This window comes from Ovis aries, chromosome 5 (assembly GCF_016772045.2).
Source record: "Ovis aries strain OAR_USU_Benz2616 breed Rambouillet chromosome 5, ARS-UI_Ramb_v3.0, whole genome shotgun sequence".
In the NCBI taxonomy this organism is placed as follows: domain Eukaryota; kingdom Metazoa; phylum Chordata; class Mammalia; order Artiodactyla; family Bovidae; genus Ovis; species Ovis aries.
This window is the reverse complement of record NC_056058.1, coordinates 62545141-62564293: the sequence shown is the minus strand read 5'-3', so window position 1 is coordinate 62564293 and position 19153 is coordinate 62545141. Positions and strand designations below refer to the sequence as shown.

The 19153-nt window shown below is 45.3% G+C and overlaps 1 protein-coding gene across 11 annotated transcripts in view; it reads right to left on the bottom strand.

Annotated features, from left to right (window-relative positions):
* The window catches only part of GRIA1 (glutamate ionotropic receptor AMPA type subunit 1), a 353267-nt gene extending 340947 nt beyond the window's left edge, over positions 1–12320 (bottom strand). For 7 of the 11 annotated variants that reach the window (XM_042250658.2, XM_042250657.2, XM_004009000.4 and 4 more), the window contains exons 1-2: positions 10970–11337; positions 7788–7925 (exon numbers count right to left, since the gene is read on the bottom strand). In XM_042250658.2, the coding sequence (XP_042106592.1) occupies positions 7788–7925; positions 10970–11051 (220 nt within the window). In that variant the 5' untranslated portion in view covers positions 11052–11337. Of the gene's footprint in view, positions 1–7787; positions 7926–10969; positions 11338–12122 lie in introns of those variants that run through there. The other 4 variants (XM_042250659.2, XM_060415939.1, XM_060415938.1 and 1 more) reach the window with 1 other exon arrangement.
* Between the last annotated feature and the right edge of the window lie 6833 nt (positions 12321–19153).

The following is a 19153-nucleotide window of genomic DNA, read 5'->3' as shown; positions in this document are numbered from 1 at the left end:
GCGAGAGGGAATTTAAGGCTATGTCTAGATTCAGTGGAAAAAAATTCTGTAATCAATAAATGCAGTCTACAAGGGTATGAAAGGGGGCCATAGTGGTACATATACTCCATGCAGGGGGCGGGGGGCAATAATAAAAGAGCTTTGAAGGAATGCATAGACAAATAAACAAACCTTAGTTTTCCAAATGTCCTATGTAACTACTTTCTCTTGAGCATCCAAGAAAACAGTAATGTCACCCTTCTCAACCGAAGTCTTCAAACTAATCAGAGGAAGTGATGTTCATAAACACGTTTCTGAACAAAAAAATTACAATCATCAATGTTATCAAGAGTCACCCACAGATAGTGTTGGGGCCCATGTATCTCAAAGTGAGGGCATAGATAAAGATGGAGAAACCAAGCAATGAAGACATCTGCCATGTAACTGAGTGTATGTACGAGAGATAAAATACAAACTCTCTACCTCACAAAACAAACAACACAACAACTCTCTACCTTGATTGCAAAACAATCATATATGGTAGTGGTAGAGATGAGGGGAGGAGAATTATTGTGACTTTGCTCACTCAAAAATGTTCCTCTCATGACACTCTGAAGATCCGCTCCTCCCTTAAATGCCTACCCCTCTTCCACCTCCCCCAATACTCATTCTTTATCCACAGCCACCCGCCTCTGCCTTGGAAGTCTTTGCACTTAATCCTAAATCATGAGCTTCACTTCTTTTTGGCACGTCTTGTGTTGGGCTTTTTTCCTGCCATTTCAGTTTTTTATGTCCTCGATCTTACAAGGGTGAAAGGTCACTGAGTTTTAGAGTCTGCAAAGCTGGCTTCACATATTAGCTTAGAGTCTTATATTCACTGTGTAATATGGAGAAGACACAATCATTTTCACTATCAGCAGAATTATCTATAAAATGGGAATAATAGCCTCTCAAGATTATTATAAAGTGTAAATAAGATGACATATATGAAGTCTCTGTTATGTGATGGGTCTTCAAAACAATCTTTGTTTACCGTCCCACTGGTCCTCCACTTTTTAAATTACTACATGAAAGCCAGTTGTTTGCTTTTTGGCTGTATTTTACAGTTTACAAGATCTTAGTTCCCTGATCAGGGATTGAACTGGAGCCTCCTGCAGTGGAAGCATCGAGTCTTAACCACTGGACTGCCAAGGAATTCCCTAGACCAATCTTTTGAGAGCAAGAGTTACATATCTTTTGTGTCCTCTACTGTTTATTGCAGACTGAGGAATAGATATTATTAAAATAAAATAATAAAATGGCAGATGCTGAAGGATATTAATCAGGTGTATGTAAGCACATTGGCCTGCTTACAGTCCCAGCCGAGTAACATGATGTTGTTATGCTGGTCACATGTCTGATAGGAGCAGGCAGGACTTTGGTAAACTTGAGAGATTATGCCTTATACTTAAATCAGGCAGCATTTCTCAGCTCAAGACCATAGGAGCTGAGCAGGAATGTGGGTCCAGAGTTGTCTGATGCCCTGGGTTTTTTTCAGAGAAGCCAGCAATGTGGATTTTTATGCCAAAGTTTGAAAAGAATTGTGCAAGTCAAGCAAAACAAGCCCCTGGACTTTTAGTTCGCAGCTCTGAAAAAGATGAGGGATGCTTTGGCAAGAACTAAGAAGGCATGTGTCTGCTGCCAGTGCCTAACGTCTTGTAAGAATGCCCTTGGGCTTCCTAAGTAGATCCACATCAGAGGGAGATGCCCTGCAAATAGGCACATTGACCTCAACCTGATTGTCACATCGTCTTCCAGCATCTATGCTGTGTGATTCTTTGATTCTTGGAAACATATGTTCATTTGTGTTAGTCCTGTGCCAGCTGTTCTCAGCCACACCAAACAATATCTATACATGGTCTTTCTGAATAGCAATTCACATTCTGGTGGTAGATTGACCTATAAACACACAACACCAGCAACATTACAGGACAAATCAACTGGGACTTAAAAACTCAATGCTTCCAGGAGCCAAGCAGGTGAAGACAAGGAGAGTAGTGGGCTGTTTAAGAAAGAAGCCATCCAGGTGGGATACTCCCATCCTAGTCAAGTGGGGCTACATAGACCCAGGGTCCAGTGTGGCCAAATGATTTAAAATTTCAAAGAGAGCTAAGACGTCCACTTTTCAATGTGCAGTTCCATGCTTCTTAAACACTTTGCTGACGGTGGCTTATGGATGGCCATTGGATGACCCCTTCTGCAGAGTTTGATAACTGACCAATGAGAGGCCAGCATGGAGTACCACAGGAGGTCACAGCAGATGAAGAACTAGGTCAAGAGTTCTCTTTGGCATATGCTATTCCTCCTGCCCGAGACACACTTATCTCACCTCTTTCTGCTCCCCGCCCTTGACCTCCTGGAATGTTTCTGCTTATCATTGAAACTCAGTTGAACCACCAGCCTCTGAGAGGCTGACCCCACTTCTCAAAGCATCTCCTGATCCTCCATGCTAATGGATGCTGTAACATTTGAGTGAATGAGTCAGTGAAAGTTGCTAAGTTGTGTCCAACTCTTTGTGACCTCATGGACTCTACAGTCCATGGAATTCTCTAGGCCAGAATACTCAGGTGGTTAGCCTTTCCCTTCTCCAGGGGTTCTTCCCAACCCAGGGATCTTCTGCATTGTAGGTGGATTCTTTACAGCTGAGCCACAACGAAGCCCATGAATACTGGAGTGGGTAGCCTATCCCTTCCCCAGGGTTTCTTCCTGACCCAGGAATCAAACCGGGGTCTCCTGCATTGCAGGTGGATTTCTACCACCTGAGCTATAACATTTACATTACATTTTAATTTTCTCTTTACGGCACAGTTGGTTTCACTGGGAATAAAGTCCTGCCAGGCAAGGAACATGTCTTAATTTTGTCTGCATTTCAAGTACTTAACACCATGCCTGGGCTTGGTTAAGGGCTCAAAAAATGCTTGTTAATGGAATGCAAGACTTTTAAGAGAATTTCTCCAAGTGTGATTGCCATACTTACTGCTACCATATCTCCCCAGGGCTATCTCTTGAATATTCTGATTCAGAAAGTCTAGAGTCTGCCCCTGAGTCTTGCTTTAAACAAGCTCCCTGGGTGAATTTTTTGTGCATAGGATCTCTCAGCTAATCTGTAACTGTCTCCCCCCACAGGAAAAGAGACTGTGTCTTCTTTGTTGGTCATGGTATTCCTACCACCTGACACAGAGCTGAGCATACAGTGTAAATTCAGTGTATTTGCTGAACAAGTAAATGGATGGATAAATAAAAAGTAAGACTTAAGTTGTAACAGTGCTCAGAACTTCCTTTGTGGTCCAGTGGCTAAGACTTCATGCTCCCAGTGCAGGGGGCCTGGGTTCGATCCCTGGTCAGGGAACTGGATCCCACATTCAGCAATGAAGAGTTTGAATACCGCAACTAAAGATCCTGCATGCTGTGACTAAGACCTGGTGCAGCCAAATAAATACATAAATATTAAAAATCATTGCAACAATGCTCCTCCGAAATCTAATGGAAACCCCAGCTAGTATTTCATTTGCCCATTTATTTATAGTTATAAAGACACTAATATAGGCTGAATAGCTGGTCCATAACTACCATCTCTACGGACAGACTCCTCAACTCCTGCCCTTGTGAGACTGGAAGAGTACTCAGTGCGTGCATGCATGCTAAGCTGCTTCAGTTGTGTTCAACTCTTTGTGACCCTGTGGATTGTAGCTCACCAGGTACCACCTGGGAGGCCCAACAGACTACTCAGAGGAGATCCTAAAGCATTTGGGTTGCCAATTCAGTGACTTTACCCCTTTAATGATGGCAGAAAAGGAGAGCAGGAAAGATGGGATGCAAAGAAGACGTAGAACTCTCTTCTTGGCTGGAGGTATTAGCTATACTTTCTCCTGCATCCCCTACTCTAAGCACCACTCTGCCTATTTAAGCAGGCTCCTGTTGCTAATACATCTAGCAGGAATAGTTCCTGTTACACTTCCTCTCCTTTCCCTTCTCCACCCTCTGGTGGAGGGATCATGAATAGCAAAATGTATAGGAAAACAATCAAATGACCGGAAAAATGGTGAAAAAATAAAGATTTGGTTATTTTCTGGAGGTAAGACTGGGATAGTTACTTTAACGTTAACTACTAGTCCAGATATCAAAAAGCACATGAAATTAAATCCGAATATCATGTTTTTTTTTCTGTTTTCAATAAATTATTAGTTAAGACATTGTACCTAAAACCTCTCTGCTCCTTTCAATATTTTTCACTCAATCCAAACTGGGATATAAGTCAGTTTTCCCAGACTAGTGAACCACAGTGAGCACAGCCCCAGAGGGTTTCCTAATCTTATATGATAATTAACAGAGAATCTTCCAGGCAGGCTGGGAATTACAATGTCACCATGACCACCCCAGTTGCCTAGTACTCTCTCAGTTCCCGGAACTAAAGAGAAGAAACTAAAGGTCTAAGAACAAAATAGCATTACTGTTTCTCAGGCAATCCCCTGAGCAGTGTCCCCACTGAACTGCAAACCACCGAGAACAAAAATCTTTTATCGTCTCTGTTTTTCCAATAACCGTATCCGTTCATAACATTTAAAGAATAACCAAATTCATAGAAACCTATGCTCTGGTATTTGGCAGGAATCAAGTTGAAGAACCCAGATCTACTCGATTCAGGTTCACTAACCACAGTGGATAACACCCTGATCACATTTCAATCCTCTCAGTAAATGGACAGCAACCCTATTAGAGATCAAGTCTTAGGTAGTTAAGATAACAGTATAGAAGCATCACTTTTTGCCTTACAACATTCCTCCATTTTTTTATCTTGTATTATCTTGTCCTGTTGGTCAACGTCTTGACAATAGAATACCAGTTAACATCTCTTTCCACCAAGCTCTGCTGGAGACAGTTCTCAGCAGTGTGAGTGAATACACATGCCAGCCGTTGCTTCTTCCAGATTCCCTAAGCTTGTAGTCCTTCTAGAGAAACGGACCCCTTGGAGAGAATGATGAAAGCTATGGAGCCTCTGTCCAGGGAACAGATAAGCATAGGCACATACATGCGAAAGGCATGCATGGTCTCTGGCAGTTCCTAGAGACACTGATGGCCACACCTAAGTCTTCCCCTTAAAGATTCTCCTTTAATCCATGTTGAAAGAAATGAAGGTTGTCTAATAACCAAATACCTACTCAATATTATTTTTGCTTTCCAGGGAGATGGTTTCACAGAACTACAATTCACCAATTAAACTTCAGCTCTTTTTCAAGGATAATGAGTAACACAGTTGACAAGATTTTTAACTTCAGCATTACCAAAATGTAGAATTGCTGTTTTATTTGTTCAGTAGGTCACTCCTATGGAAAACCGTAGCTACAATTTGAAGCTTTTTAAAGTTTCCTCCTTAGGAGCTTTATCAGGTCACTGCTTGTAAAGAGTCTGAATGCTCCCTTTTGTTTCTTGGGTAATCTCAGTAAAATTGATCTAGTTACCATGGGATCTGTGTATCTCTCACAGTGCCCAGGAACAAGGACCTTGGGCTCACAAGGCCACCATTTACTTTTTAGGTGACCCTGAGCAAGTTGTATAACCTGTTGCAGCCTTAGTTTCAACTTCTCTAAAAGGGAGAGATTAATAATATAGAGCACTGTAGGGATCCTGTGAGGATTAAATACAATAACTTAAATAAACCAACACATGAAAAGTGACTCGTGCATTACTGGGCCATAGTAGACGCTCAATAAATGTAATGAAGGTTATTATAATTGTCCATAAAATAGTTGTTGGCACACCGTAAGTCCTCAGTAAGTGGAATCTGAAATAATGATAATTTTTTTGATTGAAGTATTGTTGCTTTACAATGTTTCAGGTGTACAGCAAAGTGATTCATATATACACACACACACACATATATATATACTTCATGTATATGTGTGATCAGTCACTTAGTCAGGTCTGACTCTTTGCAACCCCATGGACTGTAGCCCACTAGGCTCCTCTGTCCATGGGATCTTCCCAGCGTCTCCTGTGTCTCCTGCATTAGCGGGCAGCTTCTTTACCACTGAGCCACCAGGGAAGCTGTATATGGGAAGCTGTATATATATACTTTTCCAGATTCTTTCCCATTATAGGTTAATATGAGACACTGAATATAGTTCCCTGGGCTATACAGTAGATCCTGGTTGCTTATCCATTTTATGTATGGTCTTGTGTATCTGTTAATCCCAAACTCCTAATATATCCCCCAACCCCCACTTTCCCCTTTGGTAACCATAAGTTTGTTTTCCATGTTTGTAGGTCTATTTCTGTTTTCTAAATAAGTTCATTTATATAATTTATTTAGATTCCACATATAGGTGATATCATATGATTGTCTTCCTCTGACTTCACTTAATGTGATAATCTCTAGGTCCTTCCATGTTGCTGCCAATGGCATTCTTTCATTCTTCTTTATGGCTGGGTAATTAGAGTAATTATAATAATAATTCGTTGTTGGATTAACAATTAAAATTCTTGGAATCTGCATATACATTATCTTTTGAGTATTCTTAGGAATAGGGAGAATGCTGAATTCTCTGTTTGAGCCTTCAAGGCATGTTCAGTTCAAATTACTGAGAGCTTGTCAGGAGGGGAACCATGGCAAAGAGACGGAGGGAATATGGTACATGCCTTCTGCCATCCACAGCTCAGCAGAAGCAACCGAGGCCACAGTGGCACCCAGAGCCTACAGTGCCAATTTAATCCAGTTTCAAGTTGTTCTTGCCCATTCAGTTTATACTTCTATGCCATCAATTCCCATGCGAGCTTAATCCCTGGAGGGAAAATGTCGCTACTGATTAAATTTTGTGCTTTCAGCTGTCTTAAAATGGCAGTCATGCCACCATACAGGTTTCCTTTTCACCCGGTAGTCAAGAAAAACTCAGAATGGTGTTTGTTGCCCGCATTTTGTAATACGTTCAGTTCAGATGGCTGAAATTCGTCTCTCCTTTCTCCTTCTTGGGCTTCCCTGGTGGCTCAGAGGGTAAAGCATCTGCTTGCAATGCAGGAGACCTGGGTTTGATGCCAGGGTGGGGAAGATCCCCTGGAGAAGGAAATGGCAACCCACTCCAGTATTCTTGCCTGGAGATCCCATGGACAGAGGAGCCTGGTAGGCTACAGTCCACAGGGTCACCAAGAGTCAGACAGGACTGAACGACTTCACTGTCACTTTCTCCTTCTTGAGGTCCCCTCTATTCTTTTTTGTGCTCAAATGCCACCCCAAAACTATGTAAGCCATCAGTCACTTCAAAACACTTTGGAAATAATGTAGGCTTCAGATTTTAAAATAATTATCGGTCCTTTCTAAAAATGGAAAACTAAATAGACACCTCAGGTATCCTTTCTTATCTAGCGGCATTTTCTTTTAACTGTGCACAGGAAGGACATAAGTATTGTAAACCACATTCTCCAAGTCAAAACTTTTCATTCTATGCCTCTCAGAAGTTTCCTATGTATGAAACTCTCAAGTAAAGCAGAAAACCTCTGAGAGTTTAGGGGAGATGCAGTCAACCCCAGTATCCATCAGGCTGGCATTCAGAGCTAGCAGACAGCGAGAATGCAAACCTATTCCATGAAGCACTGCAGGATCTCAAATATCAATGAACAGAATCACTCACAAGGCCCTGGACAGTTTTCTTGGAGTGCTTTCTCTTAAGACAAGGGATGACAACTCAACATTTTGGCGACACCACCTGCTATGTACGGGTCCTCCCTTTAACGGTCGATCGCAGAAAGAATTCTCAGAAATAAAAGCATTTACTTACATCTGTAGGTCATCTCAAAGCTGTCACTGATGTTCACAATATCAATCTGGGGGAGCAACTTTGGGGGCTCTGTGAGTTGTGACAAAGCAAATCTAAAAGCAGCATGTTCCTGTGACTGCTGGTTTGGAAATAATCCCCCTGCAAAGACAGAAAATGCAACATGGTATCTGGGCTATAGATAAGTTTGATTCCTCAACAGCCCACCCCAGATGGGCCCATTTCTTCTCCCCAGGTCAGAGTCACTAGTTGTTGCCTGATTCTGGGGATCAGAATTCACTTGGACTCAACTGGATCCTGGGGCTTCAACTTCTCCAGGTGAGCTTTTATTGATAAAGCCTCTAATTATCTGTCATTCTGCCCAAAGATTTGATTGTTCACCCCTCAACTCAGTTCAGGTCAGAGAAAACAGAATTGTGGAGTTTCTCTTCTCCCTCTCGCTCAAGCAAACCGCTTAAGCAGCCTATGCTCTTGTGCGCACATAAACCCTAGCCGTGTCTAGTTTTTCCTGTGTCAGACCCAGTTCTCATTAGAGAGCCATACAGGAAGTAGTATTAATGCGTGTTACAGCGTGAAGTCTAGCCCTGGGGTCCTGTGAGCTTCTCTAGCGCTGTAACCCTTTCTTTGACTTTGACCCTTGTAGTCTTTGACCTGGCAAGACCTGTCTGCCAGCCCTCTCCAGTTTATTCATTTCCTCTGAAAAACTCTTGATTATCTGCACAGAGTGTTCGCTGGTTCTTTCATCACTCATGATCCCAGGAGTGACTTGTTACATAAGGGGTTGCCATTGTGTGTATTTGCATGGTAACACCTTGGACTTGGAAGATGTGGGGGCTCAGGAACGTCCAGAGGATGCTAGCATTCTATTCTAGCAAAAAGCAGAACCAGAGGTGCCTGGTGGGGCTCCTGTTCCAAGCAACATGAGTACACACCTTACCTTCGTATTTACTGCCGACATGTAAATAAATGAAAATGTGTTTCTGTGAACTGAAATCAGCAGTTTCCAGAGACTGAACTATAGTGAGTGTTTACATAGAAGTTAATCTGAGATTCCTCAGAAATCCCAATCCCAATATGATGCATTTGTAACTTCCTATACAGTAGATGTGTGTTTGTTTTTAACAACCAGTAAATAAATTGTAAGGCTTTTGTTATAGATAGTGCAAGTAGAATGAAGTACTGTATGGTGACAGTGATATTTTCAGTGTGTGTTCCATAACTTAACAGTTCAACCTTTTATGTGAAAATAAAAACAATGGTTCAATCATTTGAAATCAAATTGGGGCTAAATATGACAAAAAATCTGCAGAGATACATAAATAAGCATACCATAGATACGTACACAAAACATCTCGTGCATTTATACATCCATGGCAATATACACAGATGCACTTGGAGAAAGCAAGTACACATATCTGAAGACAAGTATTTCCAATCAGCAAAGTATGGGTAAGACATAAGTACCAGCATAAAGAATGCCACTCGTAAGAGCAAATGATTTACCCATGGTCATATGCCTCCATTTTAAAGAGTAAAAACAAAACACTCCTTCTTGATTCTGATGCTCCACCTTCCCCCCCCAAGATGACCACACCCCAAACACTTCCCAGTCTCCCTCCTCCCCTGCAATGAATGAAGGAGAGTGAGTGGGGGTGGGGAGGTAGGTGACTATAGGCTGGGCTGCAAGAGAAGTGTCTCCGGAGGCAGGAAGTTTTGTTTTGCGTCTAAGGCACTAATACACATACACAGACACACTTCAGGATATAGCTTAACAGGTGTCAGGAAACAAAGCAAGTTGCTCCGCGGCTATTGGAGCTACCCTCAGAGCCAGCCCGCTGGAGAGGCCAAAAGAGTACAGTAGCACATGTGTGCCCAACAAAAGACCACCTTCAACACATGGCCCCACAAACACACATGCTCACAGGGAACACAAACTCCTAGGAACAGGAACTGTCCCTAGTGGAGCCCTGCCTCTATCTGGAGAGAGTAAACCACCCAGACCCAGCAAGATGCCTTCAAGCAAAGCAGTTTGCTGGATTCCGGGACACAAACAGCCCTGAGATGCTGGTCATACTGAATTCCCGAGCCCTTCTGGACGCGCATCATTATTGGTGTTACTGCTCCTGTTTGTTTGGCTTTCACCCGTTATTACTGGGAGAAGCAGTATCTATCCGCTGTCCCATAAATTCAGGGAGGGTGGGGGTCCTCTTTGAGAAGCATGACAACAAGGAAAGGGAAATAGGGAACAAGAAAAGCATGCGGCATCACGTTGAAACCTGTCTCCAAGTTGTGAGGCTGGAGCTCAGTGATGGGGAAGCTAAGAGGAGGGGAGGGGGACATGTGTGTGTGTGTGTGTGTGTGTGTGTGTGTGTGTGTGTGTGTGTGTGTGTGTGTGTGTGTATAAGGCAGACCATCTCGTGGACAGAAAATCCAAGAGGAGTGGGCGATTGAGGGAGTAGGGGGAGGAAAACAGGCTAGGAAGTTCCAGAATCGGAGGAGCGGGAACCCCCAGCCCAGCATGGCAGACAGCAGACAGAGGCAGCTAGGAGAGTCCAGAGTGGGAGAGAGAGCCCCCTTCGCCTGGGGTTGGGGGTGGCTTTTTAGGATTATTTTAGTGGATGCAATGAACCCAGGATCCTTCACTCCTTCTTTTAGAGGGTCTCTTTCCCCTCCCCCAGAGGAGAAATCACTGCCTCTCTCAAATATAAATGTGTATATTTAATACATAATCATACACATAAATACACACACCACTCATATGTATATAAATAAATGAAATCAGGCACCATCTACCAAGCCATGCAGTTAACTCTTTAAACACCTACCACCTCTTTCCTTGTTAGAGCCTGATTTTTTTTTTTTTCCAAAGCAGTGGTTCCTCCATTTCACATGCTCATGCCTAGAGTGTGAGTGGTGTGTGAGGACCTGTGTGTGTGTATGTGTCTGTGTGTGTGAGAGAGAGAGACAGAGACAGAGCACACTTTGCTTCTCTGCCCCATATCCCATCCAGAGAAGCCCCCTCCCCACACCATCGCCCAAAGCCTTCACATCTCTGCTGGACAGCCTGGGGTAGATAGCCCAGCACAACAGCCCATAGCGGGGGTGGGGGAGGACACAAACCCCCTCCCCCTCAAAAAACTGGCCAGACCCATGAAGTCCCACCCCAGGCTGCCCCTCTCACTCACCGATCTGGATATTGTTGGGGAAATTGGCACCTACTACCGCGCCTAGGAAACCGGTGCAGAAGAAGGCAAAAATGTGCTGCATATTCCTTTTTGCATTGGCGAAAAAGAAGCCCAGGTCCAGTCATAGATTTGGTGTCCCCCCTTCCCTTTATTCCTCTCTCTCTTCTGCCGATTCTTTTCCTCCTGCCGTTCCTTCCGTCCTCGCTTGCTTCCTGCCTGCCTTCTGCGAGGTTTGTCTGTTTCCCTTGGAATCCGAGCGCTTAAACTGCAGCGTTAACACCAACTGACAGCCAGATTAACTGAGCACGGAAAAGAGAAGCCTGTCCTCCTGCGAGCTGAGCGCCGCTCCCCCTCTGCTCTGCTCTGCTCTCTCCTCGCCGCCTGCCTCTCGCTCCCTCCCTTGCTCCCTCGCTCTCCCCCTCACTCTCACACTGGCAGCCAGCGCTATGCTAATACCCACCAGTAAGCCAGCTCCCAGGATCCGCAGCTGACCTCCTCTCCCCATGGCCCCCTGCCTCCCCATCCTCACCTTAGCCTCCTGGTTGGGTGTACTGATGGGTGGGTGGGCGGTGAGGGGGTGTGATACCTGGAGCTTGCTCCCGAAAGGGACAGCCCTACCAATCCCCTTCACCCTCCCCCGCCTTCCTCAGCACCCCCTCCCCCAGCCCCCCAGCCAGCAGAAGCGACTGGGAATGTGGGTTCAGCTGTAAGTCAGTAGGTGGCAGGGGGTCCCCACAGTAGTCCTGCATCCGCCCGCTGCTTGCTGCTTGATCTAGGTCACTTTTCTAGGAGTGCGAGAGCTGTGCTGGATATATCTCCTGCACTCCACTGGCCCAATTATTCCTACAACTAATTCCTGAGGGGAAGACCCTAGAAAGCCCTGCTAGGAACTTTAAAGGAAAGAGGCTCCCCCACCCCCACCCCCACCCCCAGGCTGGGAGGAATGCTAGAGAGGCAGACATGAGGGTCTGGAATGATTGGCAGGTGTCTTGACTTGGACACTCAGTGATCCCTGCTGCCTTTACAAGTGGGATTGGTGGTCTCCTCAATCCTCTGCATTTTAAATGAGCCCCCTTCCCCCTTCCTCTGCATTCCACAGGAGTCTACAGCATCCTAATCTTGTGGGTGTACAATAAAGGCTAAGGATACTTACACAGAGCAATTACATGAGTCATTTTGCAGGGATTCTAGTGAGAGGAGCCAGGCTTCTTTCAATGATCTCTGGATGTTGGTCATGTCTAGAGTAAACTGGAACTCCCTAGACCCTGCTGAACAGGGGCTTCTGCCGAAACAGTCCCTAAAGAAGACAGCTGTGTTCAGGGCCGTCCTGTGGGTTGCATAGCAGTCATCTGAGCAGTCACAAAGCACTTTACAGTTTCTGAAGCAACTTCACAGGGTTACCTCACTCTCTTCTTAAACCAGCCCTGGGCAGTGTCCATGAAAAACAAACAAACAAGGCTCCAGGGATTAAATCATAAAGACATGGATTTGTTAAGATGGAATCTGGACCTTCAGCACCAGCATACACTTTGACCTATGAGCTTGAATGTTCTGGGCAATTTGCCCACTGTCCTGGTCAGAACCCCCACCCAACAGTTGAAAATCCATGAAAAGGAAACCACATTTTTTCCACGGTTAGAACAGGAGAGAATAATAGGCTTTGAACCTAGTTTTGCCTTGCCACTTGACTAGGCCATTTTATCAAAAAACTCCTCTCTTCCCTCACCAAGATTACATAATCACATACACACACAGGACAGCTACAAGGGCTGGGATTTGCAAGAAATATCTGACTGTTCCATGGAGCCCCTAAACTAGGAACAACTTACAGGTTGGATGGTTTATGATTTCCTCTGTACTTTCACATATATTAATTCGCTCAAGTGATTTTATAGCTAATGTTTATTCTTTCCCATGGGCCAGGTACCACACTGGGCTTCCCTGGTGGCTCAGTGGTAAAGAGCCCCCCTTCCATGCAGGAGACATAAGAGATGTGGGTTTGATTCCTGAGTCAGGAAGATCCCCCAGAGGAGGACACATGGCAACCCACTCCAGTGTTCTTGCCTGGAGAAACCCATGAACAGAGGAGCCTGGAATGCTACAGTCTGTGGGGTCACACAAGAGTCGGACACAACTTAACAACTAAACAGCAGGAAGGTACCCTACTAAGCAGTGTGGCGTGCATCACACTGTGGCGGTAATCAAACCCCCATTTTATAGGTAAAGAAACTGAGGCCTAATCATGTACCCCTGTTTCACCGTTAACAGGGAAAAGATTGGGATTTGAACACAAGAACCACTACCATCAGGCCCAAGCTGTTAACCCTCAGACTCCAAGAGCAGGAAGAACTGGGCAGGGGCATTATCAGCTTGGGAAGGTGTGAGAACAGATCAGGAATCCTCTAAGGTTTCTGACAACAGGGAGAGTCCATGATGCGAGGATTCCATCTTAAAATTTCTCCAGTTGCATTTTTTGTCTCTTACTGTTTTGAATGGTATCTGGGGATCTTTTAGGTTTCTCTGAGCTTTGTGTCTGGTAATAATAATAATTAGGCTGTCACTGAAAGCGTCACACTTCTGTCACCTTTCAGAGCAAGATCTCAAAGCCCTTTGCAAGGTTTAATTAGCAAAACCTCAACGCCTACCTGTAATGGGTAAGACTTGTTTTGCTTACTTTGGGGCAGAGGGACTTAAAGGAGTCAAAATGATGCATTTTCAATGACCATTATAAATCATACAGTCAAATGGATTTTCCTAAAATATAGCTCTAACTGTGTCATGGCCCTGCTCAAATATGGTCAAGCAGCTCTCCTTGGCCTATTAAATATGTAATTATTCAGTCATCAAATAAACCTGGAGCTTACATATCTCAAGCTTGGGCATCTAGGTCAAATTACATTTAGGGTCAACTCTATCCTGTTTCTAACTCAAACATTGATGGAGAACTTTCTCTGTTCCAATAGGGAATCAGGTGAAGGGGTTATGGAAAGGAATCAGACATAGTCTCTGCTTCAAGGCAGGTGAATCTGGTGGAAGAGGAATACAGAGGAACCCAGCCAACTGTCATCCAAGGCAGCCATGAATGTGCTCTAATAGAGATGTAAACGCCACACTGGGGAGCAAGGGAGGAAGTGGCCGATATGTCTGTCTGTGGGGAGCCGACGGGGCTTTAGAAATGCTGAGCTGGTGAGGAGATGACGGGCAGACAGTGAGGGCTGAGGGAAGACCTCAGACCAAGGGGAAAGCACACGCAGGGGCAGAAGGCAGGTGAGGATGCCGTATGCTCCCTGAGCCTGCAGCCAGTGGTACAGACTGGAAAGACGGGGTTGGGAAATGTGAGACCAGAGAGGGCAGGGTCAGGATTCGGAAGCCGCTGCATTCCTGGCAGCCATGGAGAGCCGTGGGATGTTTTTCACTAGTATGATAGTTACACGACCGGGAATGAATGTGAGGAGGAAGACACTGACTGCTGGCTGGTGGGAGGTGCCTTTCTTATATCTCAGCCTCAGAGGTCAGGACTACATATCATACATCCCTGAGCGGCATGATCTGATGTTATCCTTCATTAGTTGTTTTTTACTGTTCTTCTGTAGGTCCCGATCCTATTTGCCGTCCCCGATATCAGTCTGGAAGACTTGACTGTTCATAATCTGTCATGATTGATGGCAACCCAACCCTACAGATACATGATAAGCTGTGATTGACACAGCATTTGTATATCCTTCATCTCACTTCATCCTCCCAACAACTCCACAAGGACAGGAATTAGAACCTATTTTACAGATTAAGTAAGGCTCAGGTGGCTAGATGGTTAGCTTAAGACAATAGTTATCAGTGGACAGTGATTTCACATTCCCTGCCCCGGGAATATTTGGCAATGTCTAGAGATGTTTGGAGAAGGCAATGGCAACCCACTGGAGTACTCTTGCCTAGAAAATCCCATGGACGAAGGAGTCTGGTGGGCTGCAGTCCATGGGGTTGCTAAGAGTCGGACATGACTGAGCGACTTCACTTTCACTTTTTGCTTTCATGCATTGGAGAAGGAAATGGCAACCCACTCCAGTGTTCTTGCCTGGAGAATCCCAGGGACGAGGGAGCCTGGTGGGCTGCCATCTATGGTGTCACACAGAGTCAGACACAACTGAAGTGACTTAGCAGCAGCAGCAGAGATGTTTTTGGTTTTCACAGCTGGGGAGGTATGACTGACATCTGGTGGTAGAGGCCAAGGATGCTGCTGAACATCCTATGATACACAGGACAGCCCCCACCACAAAGAAGTACCTGGTCCAAAGCATCAGTAGTGCTGAGATTGAAACGCCTTTCTTAAGGGCACATAACAACTAGCACACCAAGCGCTAGACACCAGCACCCCATTCTAGTCTCCCCCTCTGTTATATTACATCGAAGGAAAACTGCATTCATCTTCTTTCAAGGCTTTTCACGTTTTAAAATGGGATCCCTGAAGGTGGGTGTCCCGAAAAGTCCAAATGGACAAGTATCTCATGGAGGGGTTCCAGCTGACAGGCCAGTGGAAAAGCTCTCCTAATGCTGCTCAAATGGTGCCCCAGAGACAGCACGGCCACCACCCCCAAGTCAGTTCTGACCTATCCTGGTTCATTTCTGTGGCAGACTATAAGTTCCACCACCATGTGGCCAAAATAGCCTCAGATTTATTTATTTGGCTTTGGCCTTATACCACAAACCAAAGAGAATCGAGTTGGGCAGGGATTTCACATTCAAATGCCTCTTTGGGCCAAGCAGGGAGATGAGTAAAGTGAGCCTCTGAGTTGGGGAGAAGGCAGTGAGAGCAGAGAAAATAGGGCCTCGGCTGTGTCCAAAGGTGGTTGCAGGGCTTGAAGGCAGCTGACGGTTGCCATAAGCAAGTGTAGGCCTGGTGTGGACAGATCTGATTTTCATTTTTAAGACAGAGCAGAAATATGGATTTTGTGGGGGTATTCTTTGTTGTTGTTGTTTGTTTGTTTCATTTTTTTAGTAGGTTTTGTTGATAATTCTTTTTTTCACAAACTTTAAACTTTTTCTTTCATATTGGAATATAACTGATTAACAGTATTATGGTAGTTTCAGGTGAAAAGAGAAGGACTCAGCCACACATATACATGTATCCATTCTCCCCCAGACCCCGCTCCCATCCAGGCTGGCATATAACCTTGAGTAGAGTCCCATGTGCTTTACAGTAGGTCCTTGTTGGTTATTTAATTTGAATATAGCAGTGCATACATGACCTTCCCAAATTCCCTAATTATCCCTTCCCCTGGCAACCCTAAATTTGCTTTTTTGTTTTTGTTTGCTTTTTAACAATATTCAGTTCAGTTCAGTCGCTTGGTCATGTCCGACTCTTTGTGACCCTATGAATCGCAGCATGCCAGGCCTCCCTGTCCATCACCGACTCCTGGAGTTCTCTCAAACTCATGTCCATCGAGTCGGATGCCATCCAGCCATCTCATCCTCTGTCATCCCCTTCTCCTCCTGCCCCCAATCCCTCCCAGCATCAGTCTTTTCCAATGAGTCAACTCTTTGCATGAGGTGGCCAAAGTACTGGAGTTTCAGCTTCAGCATCATTTCTTCCAAAGAACACCCAGGGCTGATCTCCTTCAGAATGGACTGGTTGGATCTCCTTGCAGTCCAAGGGACTCTCAAGAGTCTTCTCCAACACCACAGTTCAAAAGCATCAATTCTTTGGCGCTCAGCTTTCTTCACAGTCCAACTCTCACATCCATACATGACCACTGGAAAAACCATAGCCTTGACTAGGTGGACCTTTGTTGGCAAAGTAATGTCTCTGCTTTTTAATATGCTATATAAAGTATAACTGAACTGAAAGTATAACTTAATTGCATTGGACAAGAAAAACAAAGAATAGAGGGAAGTGTCTCTGGGCTTGATCTGGCCCACAGGCTACCAAGTGCCAGTTCTAGTTCAGTGGAAGGCAGCCACCAGCCCCAGTATCAGCTTGGGGAACAAGTTCATCTCCTCTCTGGGCCTCTGTTTGCTCATCTATAAAATGGCAAGGGTCCCTCACTTGATGGCTGCCTATTGTTTTGACTTTGACATACCACATTTGATGCATTTGATAGCAGAGACTCACGGAGGAAGAAAAAGATGAGGGAGGAGGCCTGGGGAGACCCATGCTCTCTACCTCCTGTTTCCTGGGGTGGCATCAGCCTGGCTCTTGCCCTCCCTGGGCTCATGTCTCCATCTGTAAAACATGGGGGGGGGGGGTGTGTGTGCGAAGGTCTCTTCTGGCTTGAATGTTTTGGGCATCTAGTGTAAAACAATTCAAGGGTGGGAGAAGCCATCAAATTTATGATCTGAGAATAGATCGCTGACAGCTAACAAATTGGGAAAAATGCAATCAGAGAGAGGGTGCCTCTGTGGCTTTTGAAAGGCCCCATTTTAAAAGACATAGAAAAAAAATCTAATAATGATAATATTTTCCATGTTATTAGCACAATTCCTGCAGAAGGCTCCCAAAATACTCCGCAGGCTGTGTGTGGCAGGAGTACCACCCCGAAGAATGTAATTACCCACCCTGGAGCTCTGCCAGGTTTAACAGCATTTTCTGTCTTTTTCACCCCCTCTTCTTTCATTCTTCCCTCCCCTTCTCCCACAAATGACAGCATTTTCATAAGCCTCAGCATTACTAGGTAATTAGGGAGCAGTGCAAGTTCTGGAAAACACCCTGGGGCAGGATCAATGCCTTAAAAATAAAGAAGGTCTGTTCCAGGGGGAAGCTCCTACACAGAGCCATCGTTACTGTGGAGATTGGAGGCACTAGTTACTCCTCCAAACCAGTCTTAGTTCCAGAAAGGCTGCCTGGGCGCTGCTCACAGGGGCAGGTGTCCAAAGCGCAGAGCTTTCTGTGGCCTTCCCCAGGGGCTCTGTCCACAAGCCAGAGAGCCACACCCTCAGAGCATCCTCATCGGATGCATGCGTTTGGATGGGCCATCTCAACTTTTTGTCTCAGCGTCTTGTCTGTGAAATGGGGACAGTAAGAGGAGCTGTTCCATGGAGCTGGCGAGAGGATTAATGAATTATTGCCATGATTGTAGGGAGGGGTCAAATGGGATTCCTGGAGGTTGGAGTCCAGATTCCTCCTGGCTCTGGGGCCTTCCACGTGGTTCCAGTCTGCTTCTGGAATCTTCTCCTGTAGTTCGGTCTGCCAGTTTCTTCTTAAAGGCTGTGTCACTTCCCCACATTCTCAAAACATTTGTCCATCAGGAACACGCGCACTTCTGATCTGAACTACCCCCACCTCCACTCCAGCCTGCTCCTGCTCTCGTTCCTCCCAGCTCCCTCAGGGATCCCTTCATTTATCCCATCATCAAGCTGAGCACTCCATAGCCGATCCATTACTGAGTTCTGTGAGCTTTACTTTTAAAATACAGCCAGAAACCAACCACTTTCAACCACCTTTCCACCCCAGGTCATTCATTCCCCCTCATCTCTCGTCTGACCCGTGGCAATCTTCAACTTGTGTTTTCCCTCTTTCTTTACTTCCCCCATCCCCTGCCCCAACCATGGCATCATAATCAATTCTTTGTATAACAGCTCAAATGAAACTTTTAGCGGTCTCTAGCTCTAAAAACTGTGACGGCAATGGCAACCCACTCCAGTACCCTTGCCTGGAAAATCCCATGGGTGGAGGAGCCTGGTCCATGGGGGTGCGAAGAGTCAGACATGACTGAAGCAACTTAGCAGCAGCAGCAGCAGCCCTAAAAAGCCCAGGAACTTCACATCATACTTAGAAGAAAATCCAAACACTGGCTGCTGACTGTTCAATCCTTCTTCCCTTGTTCATGCTAAGCCAGTCACACTGGCCCTCTGGCTGTTCTTTGCATAAACACAATCGTGACTCAGGACTTAGACCAGCTCTTCTTTCTGCCCTAAAGCTCCAGCTGCAGAAATCTACATTGCTTCCTCCCTCGTGTCATTCAGGCCTCTCTCCTAAAGTCTTTACTTTAGAAAAAGTTCTAAAATGGAAGCCTACCTCCTTCCAGGGTTTTTGTCTCTTGTACCTTGCTTTATTTATTTATTTGCAGTATTTATTGCTGGGCTTCCCTGGTGGTTAAGCTGGTAAAGAATCTGCCAGCAATGCAGGAGACCCTGGTTTGATTCCTGAGTCAGGAAGATCTGCTGGGGAAGGGGCAGGCTATACACTTCAGT